This window comes from Crocodylus siamensis, chromosome 6 (assembly GCF_052110815.1).
Source record: "Crocodylus siamensis isolate JL-2025a chromosome 6, ASM5211081v1, whole genome shotgun sequence".
Lineage (NCBI taxonomy): Eukaryota > Metazoa > Chordata > Crocodylia > Crocodylidae > Crocodylus > Crocodylus siamensis.
In genome coordinates, this window is record NC_143400.1 from 93,584,495 (window position 1) to 93,605,658 (window position 21,164).

At 47.7% G+C, this 21,164-nt stretch overlaps 1 protein-coding gene across 2 annotated transcripts in view; it reads right to left on the minus strand.

The window, feature by feature from the left end:
* The window catches only part of DIS3L2 (DIS3 like 3'-5' exoribonuclease 2), a 225,168-nt gene that overhangs the window by 87,180 nt on the left and 116,824 nt on the right, over positions 1 to 21,164 (minus strand). For both annotated transcript variants that reach the window (XM_090050664.1, XM_090050665.1), the window contains one exon: positions 10,199 to 10,311. In XM_090050664.1, the coding sequence (XP_089906790.1) occupies positions 10,199 to 10,311 (113 nt within the window). The remainder of the gene's footprint in view (positions 1 to 10,198; positions 10,312 to 21,164) is intronic.

Genomic DNA, 21,164 nt, shown 5'->3' on the forward strand with positions numbered 1-21,164 from the left:
GGAAGAGGGGGGGGCGGTTAAGCTGGGGACGGCATGCCCCTGGGGGAAGGTCCGTGACCTCTGGCCAGTTCTCATGCTGATGCTGAGAAAGGCAGGGGTTTTCCAAACCTGCAAATTGGGATTCCTGAATTTTGCTCCTTCCCTGGCCCTAAGGCCATGAGACACGAAAGAAGTATTTTACCTTCTGCCCTTCAATTTAGCTTCTGCAAAATTGGAGAAACATTTCCTCATCTCAGAGGTGATGCAAGGTTTCCATAACCAGTTCACAGAGCTGCCAAAAGGCAAGGGAAGAGTGCAAACACTAGCTAACCAACCAAGCAAAATCACTTTCTGTGTGGTTATCCTAAGTGCAACAGGCTAAAGGACGGGAGAAGACACGAGTGTGATAAAAATAATCAAAGCTGACAAAGCAGCCGTGTATATCAGAACGCAACAAGCCATTTGCTGGGGCTCTCCCCTGGCCCTCAGGTGAATGTCTGGTAGAGGCAATACCAAGCATCCAGGCAGCGAGTCAAACCTATGTCTCTGGCCTTTCATGTTTTTAGTTCCCTTCTTGTTACCGACCTTCCTGAAGAACAGCAAGGAAAGAACTAGCTCGGTCTTACTGTTTGCTTTGAGTCAGTGAAGTATCTGATGCTTTCCAGGAAAGTGTGAAGACAAACTCTCTGCTCTGCGGAACATGTAAGCTAAGGTTTTATTTGTGACCGCTTGGGTCTTTCTACCAGGGGACAGAGTGGCACACTACCCAAAAGCCTCAGGCAGTGAGCGTGGCCACACGCACTGCGCACGGGCACTACTCACACCTGCAGACACTTATGATTATTGGGGTCAAGTCCCTGGTACCCTTGTGAGCAGCCTGGTTTGCAAGTGCACCGAGAAAACACAGTCCCTCCGGTCCCCTCTGCTGTGAGCACACACTTGTTGTATTTATCTTTGGCTTTCACGGGAACACTCTTCAAATATTTAATCGCATCTGCAGCTTGGCACCGGCCCCTCACCCATAAATCCACTCTAATGGCATGGTGCATTCATGCCAGGAGGTTAACTGTATGGTCTCTGACAGTGAAGGAGGCACTTCCAACATGAATCAGCAGTGCTGGTTCAAGTGGAAGGTCACCAGGGCAGAGATTGTGATAAGCAGTTTCCCACAACACAAAGGCTGCCAGCTGTGTTATTCCAGTTGTGAAAAGCATGTTAACAATAGTAATAAGTTCATAATTTACAGGTCTACTACGTGAGGTCTGCCATGCTGCCGGGAAAGGCTGGTGACACAAGGTGATAAATTTAGAATGAGTTATGCCAATACATGCCAGAAAGGAGAGAAATTAGCAGCCAACAGGCAACTCCTATGGAGTGTGGGAAATTCCCGCTTTCCGAATATCCCACACAATGGGGAGGAGGCACCCTGGCTACTAACATGTGTGGGTCACACTGGACATTTAATAAAATCCTAAATGCAGATGTGTTTCCAAAATCAAGGATCAGAGGCAGGTGTGTTCTTTGCATTACGAGAATAGGGAGACAGTGTCCAAATTCTTGATGGACACATCCTTTGCCCACCTTTTCTGGGGACGCATCTGATAGCACTGGTCCCTGAACAGACTGTTTAGCCCATATCAATGATCTTTGCAATGATTACTTCTGGGCATTGCAGCTTTTTGTCTCCCTAGGCCCCTACTGAAGCAACATCCCTCTTCTAGAGAAATAGCTGTAGCAGCTTACTAACAGCTTTTGCTAAAACTTTACAATAAAATTAACAATCAAAATTACATATACTGTAATCATAAAATGAATTCATTTATGGTTTCTCATAAAAGCATACCATAAGATTACACGTTCTACCAGTTCAAACAAAATTAAAACAGAACGCAGCATATGGCAATGCAAAAAAATAGTTAAGAAAGCAACAAGAAGTTAAACATAATATAAACATTTCAAACGTCTCAAGAGCAAATTGGATGCGTATCTTGCTGGGATCCTATGACCCCAGCTGACTTCCTGCCCTTTGGGCAGAGGGCTGGACTCGATGATCTCCCGAGGTCCCTTCCAGCCCTGATGTCTATGAAAATCTATGAAACATAACAAGCAGTGCCATAGTGGGCCAGACCAACGGTCCATCTAGCCAAGTATCCTGTCTCTGACAGTGGCAGAAGTGGATGCTATATAGAGGGAGAATACTGAATTGTTTGTTTTTTTATGGGGGGTTGGCCTTTTTTCTTTGTGCAAAAAACATAAATCCTCCTAGAAAATATAGGACAGGCTGTAAGTTGTTAGAGGAACCAAACTGTTCCTTCTTCATTAGACTAGTATTTAACATTTTCTACCAATGAGTGCCACTTTTATTTCTTCAAAGAATGAACAAAGCCACAAATAGCCCCCTACCCTACTCCTCCTGCAAGAACAGAGCCTGTCTATATGGGGATCCTGCCAGAGAAATGCAGGGCCCAGGGCACTGCATGAAACTTATAGTGCCCTTAAGCCAAAACCATAGCTTGGATGAGAGGGCGAGACGCTCGAGTGCTCCTGGACATGATCACAAACAGATCTGGGAGGCTCCGGTGGCAGGCGTGGGGTTCTGATGACCTGAAACCCAGACCTGAAACTCAGGGTATAATCACAATACTAAACACTTAGTGATAAAGCTATTAATTTATCACCGATAAAGCTATTCATTGTAACAGGACTACTGCCAAGTAGGACAGTACAACTCCCATGACACTAAGAAACAAAGGAGGCGGCAAACTGACTTGACAAAAGCCATAGGTTGAGTCTACATGTGGAGTGAGAATTCACAGTCCCTTCTTTTTGGCTTTGTTTCAAGCGGTACTTCAGTCTGCATGCAACTTTAGTCAAGGAGGCTAAGGTATTCGAGTCAGTTGGGAGTGCTCTCGTGCTTCAAATCGCGAGCATACCAAAGGGCTCTGCTGAATCACGACCTCAGGCCTGCGTCCAGAACACACCTCTCCAGCCCCAGCCCTCTGTCGTAATGCCTGGATTCCCCCCAGTGCCATTTCCATTGAGAATAAATCCACGGTGATGAAAGGCAAACTTTGCAGGGACAACTGCACACTTTATCTTCTCACAGTCTGGCCATTAACACGGGCGCATAGTGAGAGACGGGAGCGCAGACTTGGTGCACAAAGCAGCCACTGACTGCTCTGTCAGATTTTGAGAGAGCACTGATTAGGGGTTCTCTTTGACAATAGGACCTGTGGGGAAGCGGGGTGTGCTGGAGGAATAGCCTACCTTGTCCATATTCAACGTGAGAGATCAGCAAGGTTTCAACGATACAGAACAGTGTCTTGAGTAAAACTTGCTTCCTCTTTTTCACGTGCCTTTCTTTGACACGGAAGGTGGGTATTTGCCAAGCAACAATGGGTGCCAGCCAGCCTGTGCATTGCTATGGACTGCAGAATAATCCAGTTCAGGTAAAGCCTTTGCCCTTAAATCCTGAAGTGCTTTGGCTGGCAAGTAACCTCAGGCTGGGGCTACCTCACGGAGCTCCACTTTCACTGGAACTTGCAATTAAGTGACCTACTCTTGCCCAAGCACATTACAGAGGACACAAAGGGCTTTCAAATTGCACTGCCCTGGAAGAGAGCCACAGGGATCCAGTGGTCCCAAAGAAAGAGCATTTTCCAAGCACAGGAAGAGGGGACGACACAGCCCCAGTCCAGCCTTTAAAATGCATGGAGAGCTGATCCCAGGACAGAGGTGCTGAGCAGAGCAATGGGACGGTCCTTTCCATTTCTCAGAATTATAATCTGATCAGTAGAACGACCTCTTCTCTCCCCACATCAAGCAAAAGGCAGAGGATTTACCCTTCCTTATGACAAAGTGATGCAAGTTAAGTTTTCAGATAAATCATCTTCCCTCCCAGCCTCAAAGGAAGTGGCTGGATCAGGTCCAGCCAACCACCCATTAAAAAGTCACTCCCTTTTGTGTTGTCACTCATTGGTCTGATAAGCTCAGCGTGACCTGCCGGCGTGGCAGGAGGAAGCGCAGAGACTACAGTAAGAAATGAGGTGCTAAGGATGGACGTTTTCCTGCCTATTGCCTTCCTGGGACTATAAAACATACTGGTCTGTTAACACGTCCTGACATGCTGCATCTGGCCCATCTGGATGGCAGATTCATGTAGCATCACAGGTCTATGTGACCGCTTGCTTTGGAGAGCCCTGGGTCTTGCTTTGTTTTGCCTCAGGGGCTTATTAAATAGAAACCGATGTGCATGTCCAGGCCCACTCCTCACTCCTGGGAGTGGGGAAGAGCTGGAAGGGGTGCATGGAGTGGGCTGCAAACCTCCCCGCTTGCTTTCAAATGAGAAACATCTGCTGTGGCCCCGAGTGCCAGGCTGGCCACGTTCAGAGCAGGTTAGCCAGGGCAGCTCTGTAATCAGTGGGAATTGCCACAAAGCCTTTGCAGGCAACAGAGGGGGAAATCAATCCATCAACAAGGCAAAAGGAAAAAGGAACAAACGCTGGTTCAGAATAACCCTTGGCGTGTGCATGAAGTCACATGGTTATTTTGTTCTCATCAAACAATCTAATTCCACTGGCTCCCTGTCTTGGCTGCTGGGTCCTGATCGGTTCAGGTTGGTTATGACGAGTCTGCCTGCTTCTTGGAGTGGTTCCCCTCCTCACCACGGCCGATCTTTCTGCTGGGGACGTACTACATTATCAGCCCGATAAAGTCTATCAGCCGTTTTGCCCCTGCTGCAGGGCGGAGGGTGCTGATGCTGAACAAAGCAGTGGGCTCGGTTAGCCTATCACTCAGACGCTGAAAGACACTCAAAGGAAATAGGCAATTTGTTTATGAGCCAAGATTTCTGCTTGAGAGTTTTCTTTTTTGTATCAACACTTCCATGAATTCAGATTTCGATCAACTCTTTGTTGCCCAGCTTGATGTTATCAAAATATCAACCCCCCCGCCCCCCCGACAACCTGCTGTTGTCAAAAGGGAATGTCTCAACAGCCTTGGACTCCACATAAGGCTAGGCTTCCAGTTCCAACCTTTGATCTGCATTATAAAACAGGGCCGATAAAATATTGTAGGGATTTATGGCTGACCTTTTGCTTGAGCTGCTTCACACCTAAAACAACACTCTAAGACATGCCAAGAGGGAGAAACCTGTTTAGGTTTTCCTGCTTCTTAAAACTTGATACACTCTTATTTCTAAAACCAACTCACGTTAAACAAACCATTCACCCTGACACAGTAACTCCTCTTCTGGAGAGATGGGTCGAGAGAATTCAAGATGTGGTTTTATTTAATTTCTTCTTTATGAGGATCTGCACAACGCAAAGTCACAGCACAATCACAGCAGTCTATATGGACCAATTCCACCAGAGAAAGTCTATTTTCTGCAAGAGTTGCACTGCCATCTTGTCTCAGACGCTGCTCTTATTTTCTTGTTCGGACAATCCTCTTGCTCATTTTCAGTCATTTGGTTTCAAGTGACAAGCAGACCCTCCATTAAAACCCACAGAAAACTTAAGATACAAGGACTGATCATTTTTTAAATATATTTTAGTGTCAACTAGAAACACCTTCTGTATTTCCAATCCCTCATTCAATCTGCCCCCTTGAAATCTACTCTTTGAGACAAGAGCAGATAGAAGACTAGGCCTAGTGATAATGAAGCAAGGCAGCTGGAGGTTAAAATATGGATGTACGGCATGATAGGCAATGCCCAAGTCGATGTCCTAGTTCAACATGTAGGCTGGAACCCAGGGCTGGTCAAAAAATGGCTGACAGGAAGATTTCAGGGGGAAATTCGTTTTTTTGTTCTATTGAATTTTTCATGGAAAGTGTCACTTTCCACAGAATATCAATTTGATTCTCTACATAACAATCAGAACTTGGAAAAAGAGCTATTTGCATTAGGAAATGCTGCCAGGGTTGCCCTATATCTCTACTTTACCCAAACTAGGCTCTAACTCTTACAATGCCCAAGGCTCCTGACTCTCTTCCTGGAGAGAAGAGATGGTGTGACAGTGGATACCCTGCTTCCTTGCAGAAGATGCACTCTGGCAAGCACCTACCAAGGAAGAGGACAGCCTGAGGCACCCGAGATGCTGCAGCATTTCCAAAGGGAAGAATCTTAGTTTTCAGCCTTAAAAACAGAGCAACTCATCAGTAAGCCAAATTCTTTGAACATGCTTCCTTGTCAGCTGTGCACTGCAGTGCCAATGAGCTGTGCATCTTCCAGTGACAATACAATCTAACATGTCTCACTTTTTTGGGGGGGTGTTAGTGCAGAGGGACCCACGATGCACTGTGCCAACTGCCATTCCAAGGGGCTCCACACACAGAAGTGTTTCAGGCATCTCCAGGGTGGCCCCAATTCATCCCCATCGTGAATCCTGCTACAGTTAATGTTACATACAATACGCTGTAACTCGTCAGCTATGACAGCAGATCAAACCAGTGAAAGACAAATCGTTTAGCTAGTGCAATGTGTAGCAAAGAAGACAGAGAGTGGGAGGGTTACTTGACTTGGTGCCGAGATAAGTACAGGTCAACATATCTTCTCTCTAAGCAAATCTTGAATTAAATGGGGTGGCAGAAGGAAGAAACATCATCCCAGAGCCTGAACACTTAGAAGATGACCATTTACTAGAGATGCCCCTTCTGCACGCAGTGTGCTCTGCTGAAATGCATAGCTTTGGAACCAAAGAAGCACTACGTGCTTCCCCAGAGCATGCGTTTATTCAAATGCAACGTCAACAATGCTCAATGACTGCAGGAACAGCCTGCCCTAAGCTTTTTGTACCTCCTCAAGGCTTGTTCCCAAGGGTCTTACGCTTGCAAAAGTAGCCTTGAAATAGATAGGACTGAGTCAGTTTAGGCCTGAAAGGCTCCTAAGTCAGTTTGGGACTAAGCAGACAAAGGGACCAATGAGTTCCTATCCATGTAAGCAATCTAGAGCCTTAATCAATATGCAGATAACCACTGTGGGTTACAATGACAGCAATACGTAAAAAATCTGGGACAGTTGTTTTTTATGCAATTAAGTAAATCATGCACTTATCTGATAGGCATGTAACTGTAGGACTCAGTACACAGAACAACAAAGGAAGGCACGCCATCTATAGATAAGAAGCTACTTGACTGATCAGCAGGGATCCGGGTTTTCTATTTCCCATGGGGAAACGGAGAAAGACAGATTTCCCCTGTTACCCAAGGAAAACAAGGATTTCCTTTTACCAGAGAAATCAGCGGATTTTCCAGTTTTGCAAAGAGCCCTGTGCAGGCCGGCACAGTTCCAGCTGCAAGGGGCTGGGGGGAGTGGAAGGAGGGTGCCCAGGCAGGAGGCACCATGTGCATGTATATGCACATGGCCACCAGGCAGCCGGGAGAGTAGCTCCTCAAGGTTAAGCCAGGGGGGTAGGAGTGGACTGAAGCCCCCATACGGAGAGAGGGCTGGGGTTGGGACTGCTGTCCAGCCAGGTGGTGTGTGGGGCTTGGGGCCTGGGGCTGCAATGCATGGCGGCGGGGCCCTGGCAGGGAACAGGACAGGACCATGGGCAGTTCATCTGGGGGGCAGGGGAGTTGGGTGCACATTCCCAAGAGGGCAGAGGGGACCCATGCCCACCCAATCTGTGCATAGGGCAGCAGCAGATGCAGGCTGCCCACTGTGGGCTCGGGCTCCCCACCCTGCTGCCCACTCCTGGGGCCTCCACAGCCGACAGGTGCAAGCTGGTGCAGCAGGGCAGGGCAGAGTGGGACCACACAGGGAAGCTTGTTGTTGCTGTGAGCTCCACACTGCCATGGCGACACGACCCCTGCCCGCATGACAGCAGCAGGGGTGGAGGTGTGGGGTTGTGCCCCTCGCTGCTGCCAGGCAGGCAGGGGATGCCTTGCCAGGGCATCATGGAGCTTGTATTGGCAATGACCCACTGGCTGGGAAACTGGCTCTGTGGTCGGACCCAGAGGGTTGTAATTGATGGCAGTCACTCATCGTGGTGCCCTGTGACCAGTGGGGTCCCTCAAGGCTCTGTCCTGGGACCCATCCTGTTCAACATCTTCATTAACGATGTGGACATTGGAGTCAGGAGTGGACTGGCCAAGTTCGCCGATGACACCAAACTTTGGGGCAAAGCATCTACGCCAGAAGATAGGCGGGTGATCCAGGCTGACCTGGACAAGCTCAGCAAATGGGCGGACGAGAACTTGATGGTGTTTAACACCGAAAAATGCAAGGTTCTCCACCTTGGGAGGAAAAACCTGCAGCATCCTTATAGGCTCGGCAGTGCTACGTTGGATAGCACTACAGAAGAAAGAGACTTGGGGGTCATCATTGACCACAAGATGAACATGAGCCCGCAACGCGATGTTGCGGCTAGTAAAGCGACCAAAACGCTGGCTTGCATCCATAGATGCTTCTCGAGCAAATCCCGGGACGTCATTCTCCCCTTGTACTCGGCCTTGGTGAGGCCGCAGCTGGAGTACCGCGTCCAGTTTTGGGCTCCACAATTCAAAAAGGATGTGGAGAAGCTTGAGAGAGTCCAGAGGAGAGCCACGCGCATGATCAGAGGTCCGGAAAACAGATCTTACGATGACAGCCTGAGAGCCATGGGACTCTTCAGCCTGGAAAAGCGCAGGCTCAGGGGTGATCTGATGGCCACCTATAAGTTTATCAGGGGTGACCACCAGGATCTGGGGGAACGTTTGTTCACCAGAGCGCCCCAAGGGATGACGAGGTCAAACGGTCACAAACTCCTGCAAGACCGTTTCAGGCTGGACATAAGGAAGAATTTCTTTACTGTCTGAGCCCCCAAGGTCTGGAGCAGCCTGCCAGCGGAGGTGGTTCAAGCACCTACATTGAACACCTTCAGGAGTAAATTGGATGCTTATCTTGCTGGGATCCTATGACCCCAGCTGACTTCCTGCCCTTTGGGCGGGGGGCTGGACTCGATGATCTCCCAAGGTCCCTTCCAGCCCTAATGTCTATGAAATCTATGAAATGAGCTTCCCTGTGCAGCCCTGCTTAGACTGTGGAGGCCCCATGGGAGGGCAGCAGGGCAGGCAGCCCATGCCTGCCCCCATCCCGTCCCATCCTGGGAGTATGCATAGGGGAGGGGAGCCAGCCCCAACCCCCCCCAACTCCCCGCTCCCACCAGACAGCAGGGGGGAGGGAGGGTGGCTGGTCTTTCCATTTTACCACAACAGCTGCCACTTTGTGGGGTTGGGGCAGGGGATTGTGAACCCAGGTCCCTGGCCCCATAGCCCTGGCAGCTGGGGGCTCCCTCCAGCAGGGCTGCAGGGCACTATCAGGGCCGCAGGGGGTGAGTGAGGGGAACCAGCAGGAACAGGGGGGGCTGTGGCTTGGGAGTTAGGAGCCTGGACCTGCGTCCTGTGAGCTAAGGGGGGAGGGGAGAGCTCTGATTTTCCAAAATAAAACCCAAAATCAAGTACCAAAATGTATAGGTATTTAAAATTTATTTTATTATCGTGATTGAGGCACTGGTAGGCTTCCAAATTGCTTTGAAATTGTAAATATATCAAGTAAACATTGTGTTCTGCTGATTTTATTATATAAAATAAAATAGTGGCCTTTCATTTTAATCATGGATTTTAGGGGTTTTAATCAGAGAATTTACAGGTTTTTTAATCAGACAATTTGTGATTTTTTTTATCAGGGAAAACCAGGATCCCTGTTGATCATGATAAGAAAACAGGGGAAGATGAGATCATTTGCTGTATGAATCTTATGCGGTTTCTTAACATTCTGTTTCCTGTTACTAAGGCTTAAAGTTTACACCATAGGTTGGCAGAAGGAAGATGTGTTTGGCTTCCCTTAAGACAACGACATGCCTGTAATACCTAATTAAGCTGGGCAAAGCTTTTGTACCTTTAACTAGGAAAATTAGGAATGAGGACGATCCCTTCGCTCACTCCAGCCAGCAATCTGTAATCAATCGTCATGCAACTTTTTGTTTACTTGAAAAATGTTGCAGCTCTTTCTAAAGTTACTTTGATGTCTGCTGAATTTCAGTCACATAGGGCTGCAGGATGACATGTTTTCTATGGAGGTTCGGAACAACTTTGTTATCCGTTTGTTATAATTGTTTTTTCCTGGCAGGGCTGATATGCTAATGGTTTGATTTTGTTTCACAGCTTCTGATAATGATTGTTTATAACGAGTTTGCAGCCTGAGACATAGCTCTCAGAGGGAGGAAGAGGCTGTTCTTACCTTCTGCACTAGATAGACACTAGTTGCCCTTTCACTGGCCAATTTGTCCAGCGCTGTTTCTGCCAGAACAAAGTAGCTCACATCTGCGATATGCACGCCCACTTCAAAGTTCCCTGAAATTGCACAAGGAAGACAGAAAATTGTTGGGGATGGAAGAAAAGGAATAATTGCAACCAAAAGTCACCTTGCAAAAAAAATGTCTAAGATATTACAGTTGCTCCACTTTCTGCCTGGTCATTTTGGCAGTGCAATGATCCATGATGTACAAGGCCTGGGGGGTAGTGCAGAGCCGGTGGTTGTGAGACGGCAAGGAGTAGCGTGAGAAACCAACACCACAAAAGTTACACTGGTATTTTTCCCTTCAGAAAGATCTTTGCATTTCCAGGTACTGATTTTTTTGACTGCTTATTGTATTTAGTAATTGTCATGCTGAATTCTCATCTTTCCCGCTCCCATCTCATTGCTCATGCTGGCAGTCAGCCCGTTCTAGCCCTGGGGCTAATAGAAGCACTGCAAACTCTGGTCACCCCCACCAAAAATGCAAGTGCGGCCTGCCTACAGTCAAGGAGTGATGTTAGATCTTTGCCTACTTGCACACTGCTGTGGCTAAAACCTACCATACTTGCCCCCTATACTCCACACACCTTGTTTTGGGGAAGGAAAAAAAAAAAAGGAAAAAAAAAGAAAAAGAAAAAAGATTCTTCCTGAGTTTTGGCTGTAGGACAGAACCTAAGCTGACTCACCCTCCTTTTCTTGCTTTACCAAAACCTGAAACACTAGCTGCTGCTGAAGACTGGTATCCATGGGTGGATCTATGATTTTGAAAAGAGCTAGTAAGAGTCTCTAGGACTATAAAATAGAAGAGAAACTAGAAGCAGCTAGCAGACAATTCCCCAGAGAAAGGTTAGATTTAGGCCATTAAAAAGAAGAGACTATTATTAACATCTGTGAAGAACAAGGATACATTAAGCCAACTGACTGTCAGCTGCCTGAATAGAAATGCCCCAGCTGCTGCCAGCTGGAGCAGGAATCAAAGCAGAGTATTTCTCTTCCAGGCAGAAAATCAACTCCCCACCTCAATTCTGGGGCTGATGTTTGGGAAAAGGAGGTATGCGAATGAATATGGCATTTCTTTAATTATTTGGTTCCCATCAAGTTAGTAAATAAGGGTCTAGTAAATAGACTGTGACTCTCACTATGTCTACATAGCACAATGCATTAAGACACCTTTGACCTAGCCCTATTGACAACCTATTTTGCTCCAGGTGTATCAGCCTGAGAAGCAGGGTGTCAGGCTGAGTACAGCACCACATTAACACAGCTATGATGTTTCCAGGACCAGAGTTAGCGTGGCTCCATCTGTACAGGGCTGTATATCCTCTGCCTTTCAAGCGTGGCACTTTAACAGTGACGCAAGCCTTTGTCACCGAGGTCGGACACCAAAGTGCTCTTTACAACAGGCTGTACCCCCGAAGCATCCTTCTTTGATAACAGGGCTCACACTGGGGACTTATTTTTTTTACCTTGCAGATAATCATCATTTAGTTGTTAATACATTAACACAATGCCTTATGCAAGCAAGTCCGAAAGGAACTCTTGTTTAGCACTGGGCAGCTTTGCAAGCAGGTGTATAAATAAAGCACCAGGCCACGCTATGATCATTTTCCTCAAATTTCTGTCGTTTGTAAGGGAAATTCGATCACACGCACAATAATTAAACACTTGAACTTGAAGCTCTGACTGTGCCCCCTTCTGACAGTGCTAGTGTCCAATGTACTGGGAGCTACCTGGGAAGAGAAGGCGTGATGGGGGTTTGAGAGTGTTATTAGGACACCACCCATTTTCAACTCCCTGCGCTGGAAGTTCAAGCAGTAAACGAGCAGCAGATGGGGTGTAAGCTAAGGTTCAAACCGATTACCGTGAAACCTGAGGGGTGAATTACGTAATGTTTGTGCAGCACTTTCCAATACGTGGAGTATTAAATTATTTCTGCTCGTGTCGGTTCATACAGTAGGGTGGCTGAAAAGGCTGTGAAAGGGAACCATGGTGCAGAGCTGCCCACCTAACCTGCCCTCCGCTGACATGGCCTGCAGAGAACAAACATCCCGGGTAGCAATGAGAGCCTGCTAAGCCTGGGAGAAAGTGCTGCAGATTAGAGATCAAATGCTTCACCCCGAGAGCTGCCTACAGCTGTGTTGTGATACTATCAGCTGCCCTGAAAGCTGTTCTACATGGATCAAGGGTCCAAACCTGAAACTACTTAGACAGTAAGTCTTAGACCAACAGCTCAACCAACAGTTTTAATATTACAAGTGTTTGGAGCCAACACTCTCGGAAGGTAACAAAATACTGACTTCTTTTGAAGAGCATATTGTAATGTATTGACCCCACAGGCAAATATTGACTAAAGGAAAAGGAGAGGGGGTCATTACATCATGACTTTAATCGGCCCTTAATTCTACATGTGCCCTGTTACATACGTGAACTCTCTGTCCTCAGTAGAAAAATCGGCAAACCAAGAACGATCTCGTTACACGAGATAATAAAACACAGAGGCGGCCAATAAAAACACGGTGAGAAGAGTTGCATTTCACTCAGGATTCCCATCAGAGGTCCTGAAAACAAGAGGCAGCTGGAACCCCCTGCTCTGGGACTTATAGTGGAAGCCCTGAGTAAATATTTTGTTACATATATTGACATAATGTGAACTGGCAGCTCTCGGGTTTGTACTGCGAAGGTCTGAATGACCCCACCTTTCCCCCACCCCCCAAATTCAAACCGAGAGCACTGTACGATATGGCAGAGAGCTCTGAAGTCAGCTAACAGGAAGGCTTTGAAACTGCTGCTTTTCAAATGTCTTACCCCAGCGATGCTCAGCCAGGGTACCGTGGCACTCTGGGATGTCAGGAGACCCTTTAAAGGGTGCTGCAGGCTATCTCCGCCCCAGTATTAGCATGGCTTCATGTACAAACACCTACACGTGATTCATGAGAGAAGCCCAGAGGTTTTGAATGGGAATGCTCTATTATTTGCCTGCAGTTAAAAAAAAAAAAAAAAGAGAGCGCGAAAGCTAAGAATTTGGCATTTTCCAACGGGCACCTTAGGTCTAAAAGGGTTGAGATGCACCACCTGCCACAAAATACCAGGCTAACCCTGACAGCAAAAGCCACGTGGAAACCGGTCTGCTGCTCTCTTTTTAGTTTACTCACTACTTAAATGTTTTGTGGATGGAGAAATACTGTTCATCAGCATTTCCTGCCGAGTCCAGGGAGAGGTCCTTCCCGTCTCGTTGATTTTAATGACAAAGCCACAAAAGGACAGATTGGATTGTGGGCTTTATTTCTGAAGGGCAGGGGGAAGAGGGCATTCCAGCTGAGTTTCGGGAGAGGTAAGCTGTTGCATTTGGTTAAAACAAAGCAGGACGGCTGAGGGATGCACAACAGGCTTAGTCCAGAGAACAGGTGATTTTGGGAACCACAAGGACAGGCACAGGGCAGCCGCACACGTCCTACATGGCACCTCTTGTAATTTTAAAACTGTTGGTTGAACTGTTGGTCTAAGACACCGCTTGATAAGGAAGCACAACTTCCCCAAGTGGAGGCTGACAGTCAAGGCACACTGACCCCAACCCTGAGTTGCTACTGTACTTTCTTTCCAAAAAAAATCCTAGTGGGTTTTACAAAACCATGCAGACTCACTTCACCCTGGACACGCAGCCTTGTCCACCCAAAACGAAGTGGCAGGCATGCACAGCAGCCCGAAGTGGAGCCTGCGACAGGGTGTGAAACGAGGAGGCTATGCCCGATTAAAACATACAGGCGATTTAGTCACAGGTGATCCCCGAGCAGAGTCGATGCTAGCACCTCCTTTGATGAGAAGTGCCAAAGGAACTCTGCTGGCAGCTAACAGCCAGGGCGTTATCTCGGCCAAAGCTGTTTAGATTTCATATACAAGTGCGTGGACTCCACAGGCCCTTTCTAGCTGCAAGGCTGCACACCAATGAGAAGTTCAGCGATGGGGGAAGCGTGTGGCCAGTACGCGTTTCAGGATCTCCCCATGGGCAGATCCAGGGTGGCGGTGAGGGTAGGGCGTGTGGGCAGCATAGAGAGTTCATTGCGTACGCGCCATGCAGCCAAAGGGGTGGGGGGGCGGTGTAACCGCAGCCCCTCCCGTGATCCGGGATGCCGGGAAGCTGAGCTCGCCGGCATGTCAGTGCAGCTCCTGCCGGGCTTGGAGCTCACCAGCTGGTCGGGGTGGGGTCTGGCCAGAGCCCCTGCTTTCACGCCACTCTGGAGCCCAGGGGCTGATCCCCTTTTCCCCGGCTGCTGAATTCAGTTGGAAGGAAGTGAAGGACAAGGGGGTAAGGGGGAAGGGAAAGGGCAAAGAGCCACGGCAATCATCCCCTGGGCTATGGAGCTGCATGGAAACAGGGGCTCTGGCCAGATCCTGCCCTGACCAGCCAGCTAGCTAGCTGAGAGCTCAGTTGCAGTCACCACACTGATCACAGGCAGCCTCCGAGCTGCTGCAACTGAAACTGCTCCGTCCTTCCCGAAAGACACTTCCTGCAGCTTAAAAGCATCTCACAGAAGTGTATCTTCTTTGCTCGATCTTGTACTCAAGCTGAACAAATGGTAGTGCTAATCATGGCAAGCCTCCACCAGAAACGTGTTTCACCTGGTTCCCAGGGGTTTTGGGAGGGGACTTGCTGGCTCATCTGCTTTGTTTTGCTGCTGCTCCAAGACGCTGGGTCTAGGTATCATGGATCTGATGCTGCAATCAAAGGAGGTGAGTTAAGTGTGTCACGTAGGAGTGATTCTTGTTTTTAATCTTCATGGATGATCTCACCTATCGGAATAACAACAGCCTAAAGAATGTTTTTCCTCCGTACTAAATAAAGGATTAGAGGGGGTGGAGAAGAAGATACTCTTTCAATCCACCAAAACACTCAGCAAAAATTGCCAAGACCACAGTTTCTGTCAAGTATTTGCTCTGGGACTTAGAAAACCGAGTGGAAATGTACGTGAACGGCATACAAGGGAACACCCTGGTAGCAAATGCATGTTCTCTTGATTGAGCAACTGTCTTCATCCCTAGCAGAAAGGCAACGAGGAAGATGCCACAGCTCTTGAAGTTCTATACACAGAAAAGTAACACGTTTTGGGATCAATCATATTAAAAATACCAGATCCCGATGATAAGGTGGTAGAAGACAAGTCCTTACAATTTTGACACTTTCCTTCTTCCTATCCGCTTCCAACACCGGCATTTCCAACAGGAAAAGGTGGATGCTAAAAGAAGTTATCTGTCATCTCAAAATTCAACATAAGACACTACAAAAAACTAAGGGCATTTACTTATATACGGGCTGGCTTACTCTTAGTAGGACTATGGTGGTGTGGGGAGCCTTAATCCCAGCCTTGCCGTGGAGGCTGCATGGGTCTCTGCCCCCAAACAGTTCATAATCTAGGAGCAATACGGCAACAGATGGGGTATTCCAAAACCTTGGAGCCTACAGACAGTGGTCAACCATCAACACTCCTCATGCAGGGCCACGTAGCCTTATCAAGTTTTTTAATCAGAAAAGGAGAGACCTGGTATGAACTGCAGACCAGCTGCAGATCACGCGCCACTGCTTCCCAGGCCACTGGTGGTGCATGATCCACAGCTGGGGGATCAATTAAATAGGCAGCTGAAACAGAGAGGTGGGAAAGGGCACAGGGCCAATGAAACAGTAATACCTAGAAGAGATCCTACCTCCTGCTTACACAGATAGCATCCTGTGAAGGGGACTGAAACCTGAGGATATTACTCAGTATAACTCCGAATGACATGTACCACTGACATACACAGCTCTCTGACATGGTTCCTGTTCCAAGGATTTCACACAAGTACAACCACGACCAGGCAAGTATCTGAATGCCAAGGAAGAGCAGACAGGTTTCCTATACAGCGGTGTCTGGCATGGGCATGCAGTGGGAGAAGGAAGTAATGGTTTAAAAAAAAAAAAAAAAGATTGGGCACAGAATACATTATTTAGCTTGAAAACAAAGACGGATCCCCTAGTTTCTCAGCTGAGGTCGCTTTCCCAGCCCAGGAAGCCAAGCTATTGTTCAGAAAAAAAAAAATCGGGCATCGTGTCTCATTTCACTCATTTAAAAAACAACAAGGCAAACACTTAAATCTTACGTGTGTGCCCCATGGCCAGTCTAGTTTCTGAAAGCACAGCGCGACTGGGCGTGAATCTACTGCCTTATTTACCAAAAAGTCAGTAATTGTCACATGATGCGGTTTCAACCATCAGAAGAACGGCTCTTGATATTTTCATCCATTACTACTTCTCCTCCCTTGCTGAGGGCTCTTTTGTTAGCGGCTCCTACTGAAAAATGCTTTGAGCAAACAAACAGGCCTCGCGTTTCCAGATGAGCGTACGAGGAAGCGTGGAGCTGTGACAATACTTTTGCAAACTCGGAGCAGAAGTTCCTTCCCAAGACAACTGCTCTGTGTTCACGCCTGGCACCCATAGAGTTCAAGGGTGGGAGGAAGTTGGTTGTCCACAAGAGATTCTGAAAGTTACCTCTACTAAACTTAACACCTCGAAGAGGGGCAAGACCGGCTCCGCAGACAAAAGCTGCGCAACATGAAACAGAAATCATGATCCGTGCCCCCAAGCTCTGCAGTCTTCTTTCATATGACTTCTTAGGATCACAACATTCACAGAGGAATATCTAAATTTGATAACCATACAATTGCTTCAGAGGCAGCTGCACGGATTGATTTTAGATCACCATTAAATGAATTGGGCAATCACTCACGATGTGTTGCACCATCTGAAAAAGAAATTGCAACACAATCACAACCCGGACTCGCTTTGATTCTCCATTTATGCAGCAGGTGTCCACATTTTCCATGAAGTGTCTAGATGGGATTCAGGGAGGACCAAATCCTTCTCGGTAGGTCAAATCCTGGCTGGAGGATTGCAGGGTCGCTGATGATGTATTTCTGCAGCAGGCTGGTATTTCCCTGGCTTCCCTCCATTGTTCTTCAGTGCTCTTGTTATCATCATAGAGCTTCCTGGCGTATATTTCCAGAAGGGTTTTCTAAATTTGAACCTATCCAGTAATGATGTGGTGATGTCCTTGTTGACTGAAAGTTTGGGTTACCAAAGGCCAACAACAGAGCTCTGCAGCAGGTGGATTCTACGGGGGACGATCTTCTCTCAGCCCCTCTACCACCGGTCTGAGTTGCAAACTTGCCAGCTAGGTATACCCCACCCTCCCTACCTTTCACCCCATGAAAATATATTAAGGTGACCTTCTAGCATGTCCCTGACACTTGAGTTTGTCACTAAACTCCACATGATGATTACTGCTCATCTGTGCTATGACAGCATTGCAAGACCCGTGCTGGGACAGAGGTCCTGTTCTGCTAACCACCATGCATTTCTAGCGACAGAGCACAATCAAGAAAGATCACACCTGTAACTCAGTATCAATGACCTCAAGTGCTCAAAATTCATGTAAGATGATGCCCCAAATTGCATCAAATTTGCTTGAATATGTCATTGTTTTTAAAAAAGAATTTTAACGTGCCTTTATTTTTTGATCTTGTGGTTTCCCAGCCTGCAGAGGTCATGATGATTCAAATGTTTCTCTGCAAACAGGTGGGCACTTAAAACCCAAACCCCACTGCTCCATGCAAACACAAGAGCTGAGGCTTTATGAGAAGAAACAAGCCTCGAGACTCACAAGCCAATGCAGAGTTGCAACACTGAGGCAGTCCCTTCCCCAAGGGGTTTACAGGTGAACAAGACAAGACAGGCAGAGAGCGGGCGGAGAACTGGGGCAGGAGGGAGAAGTTTCATCTTAAACCATAGCTTGCTGTCCCTCGGAAAACCCTGCTGCTTCCTGGTTTCCTGAAGCTATCCAAGACTGCAGCAGCCCAAGCAAAATAATCCACTCAAGGATATCTTGAGAGAAGCTGGAAGGACCCAAATGATTTCATAGAAGTGGACACAAATAAGCTACATGCTCACATTTTTCTAAGTGACTGGACTGTCTCTCACCCTGTCCTCATCAAAAAGCTGGGAGACTGTGGTGTCGATGCCCACACAGTCAAATGTATCGCTAACTGGCTGGAGGGCCGCACCCAGAGGGTGGTAGCAGATGGGTTCTTCTCGACCTGGAAGGACGTGGGCAGTGGGGTCCTGCAGGGCTCGGTCCTCGGGACCGCACTGTTCAACATCTTCATCAGTGACTTGGATGAGGGGGTAGAAAGCACCCTGTTCAAGTTTGCTGATGACACTAAGATGTGGGGGGATGTGGGTGCACTAGAAGGGTGCAATAGGCTACAAGCTGACCTTGACAGGTTGCAACGGTGGGCGGATGAGAATAGGATGGGGTTTAACACTGATAAGTGCAAGGTGTTGCACATGGGGAGGAAGAACCGGCACCACACTTACAGGTTGGGGAACTCCCCTCTTGCCAGCACGGAGACGGAAAAGGATCTTGGAGTCGTCATTGACTCCACGATGAACATGGGCCGGCAGTGTGGGGAGGCAGTCAAGAAGGCCAACCGTACCCTGTCATGCATCCACAGATGCATCTCGAGCAGGTCCAGGGAGGTGATCCTCCCCCTCTATGCGGCACTGGTCAGGCCGCAGCTGGAGTACTGCGTCCAGTTCTGGGCGCCACACTTCAAGAGGGACGTGGACGATATGGAAAGAGTTCAGAGGAGGCCACTCGTATGATCAGGGGTCAGCAGGGCAGGCCTTATGAGGAGAGGCTACGGGACCTGAACCTGTTTAGCCTCCACAAGAGAAGGTTAAGGGGGGACCTTGTGGCCTGCTACAAACTGGTCAGGGGGGATCAGCAGGTATTGGGGGAGTCCCTGTTCCCCCGTGCGCTGCCAGGAGTGACCAGGAATAACGGTCACAAGCTGGCGGAGGGTAAGTTTAGATTAGATATTAGGAGGTGCTACTTCACAGTCAGGGCGGCTAGGGCCTGGAACCGGCTTCCAGGGGAAGTGGTGCAGGCTCCTAGCCTGGGGATTTTTAAAAGGAAGTTAGATGAGCACCTTGCCGGGGTCATCTGACCCCGGTGCTCTTTCCTGCCAAGGCAGGGGGTCGGACTAGATGATCTACCTAGGTCCCTTCCGACTCTAGCTACTATGAAACTATGAAACTCTGAATAGTGCCAAACACAAACCTGAAAATAATTCCTGCCTGCTCTATAGCTCACTTTAATAGTCCCTTTTCCTCTAAAAAGCAGCTACATGGTAAAAAAAAAAAAAAAAAAAAAAAAAAAAAGCTCCTTTTATATACAACACACACACCTCTTACTTTGGGGTTAGCAGGCTTTTTGCATTCTTGCAGAACCAACAGCTCAAGGAGTGTGATAGCTGTACTATCTTCCACCCTACATAGCCACCGATTTTTTATTTTTTTTTACTGAAGGCATCAGTTCACAAACTTGATAGAGCTGAAGTTGTACAAATCCCCTGGTGTGGATGCAGCTCCAGAGCTTAGCTGTAAGTGTGTGGGGTCAAACCTGACGTTCCTATCACTTATGCCCAAGGAAAGCAATGGGGCTGTCCATGCACAGCTCATAGCCTAGCTTGAAATGAAGAACCTTTCTTCTGAAGTGGGTTCAACAGGCTCATCACCAACCCTGGGGTGAGAGCTAGAGGAGTACATGAAATCTGTAGACAACATGAAACTGGGAGGAATTGCCAAAATTAAGGAAGATCGGATTATCATGCAGTAAGAGTTAGACCACCTTATGGAGTAGAGCAACAGAAACGGCATGACATTTGTTAACATGAAGTTCAAAGTCATGCTTTCAGGGAACAATGCCAAGAACTTTTTGCTGCCAGGTGGGGACTCATTTACTAGGGGCAACAGAGGTTGGTTCCTCTGTGTACTGGTCAGTCATAGGATAACCATCAGATAGGATGAAGCTATGAAAAATGCTAACTTAACTCTAGGGTGTATTCAGTGGGGTATTTTTGGTACAGATAGGAAAATATTGATACCACTATACAAGGTACTAGTAAGACCTCATTCAGAATACTGCACAGACTTCTGGTCACCCTAGCTCACAAAAAGATAACTTTAAACTAGAAGATGTACAGAGACAGACATCCAGCAATAAGATGGTCAGGGGGTGGAGAACCAACCTTAAGAGATTAAAAGAGCCTGGCTTGTTTAGCTGGAGGCTGAGGTTGAGAGGGGTTGTGATTGCTCTTGATCAATCTATTCGCAGGTTGAATATCAGAGAGGGAGAAGCTCTGGAATGACCTTCCCAAAAGCAGTGGGGGCAAGAAACCTGAACTGATTCAAGATGGAGCTTGCCAGGTTTATGGAAGGGAAGGTACGTTAGGACATGAGTGCTCAGTGTTGTAATCCCTGGGCATTACATGTGGATTTGAGCATCTCGTATCCCCCACAAGCTCTGGGACAGATGTTCCCTAAACTGGCTTGAGCTCAGTCAGTTAAAAGTCTTATGCTACTTTCAACCAGGTTCATCTCAGACCAGTTTTCAGCCATTTTGAAACTGGTTTACGTGCACTGAACATCTGTTCTGTTACAGGTTGAAACCAGTTTCTGATCACTTAAACCACTATGTGTAACTTCTGTCCCTACTTCAAAGGACTGAAAGGAAACATGATCCCTGTTGACCCTGAAGGGTCTGGAAATCCCATGCCTCCAGGCTTCTCTTGGTTGCCTGCAGGGGCCAGGAAGGATCCCCCCACCTCCCTTGGTGGATACCCTTCTGGGGGGGACAGGGAGCAACTGCCTTTCCTCCTGACATGGGCTGGGGCAACACTGGGGCTCCAAGAAGTCCTAAACACTTCTCACATGCCAACCTGGTGCATTTGGCTGGGTTAAACTAACAGCCAAATTTGGGGGCAGGAAGGAATTTCTCCCCAGATCAGACTGGCATGAACCACAGGGATTTTTGCCTTTCTC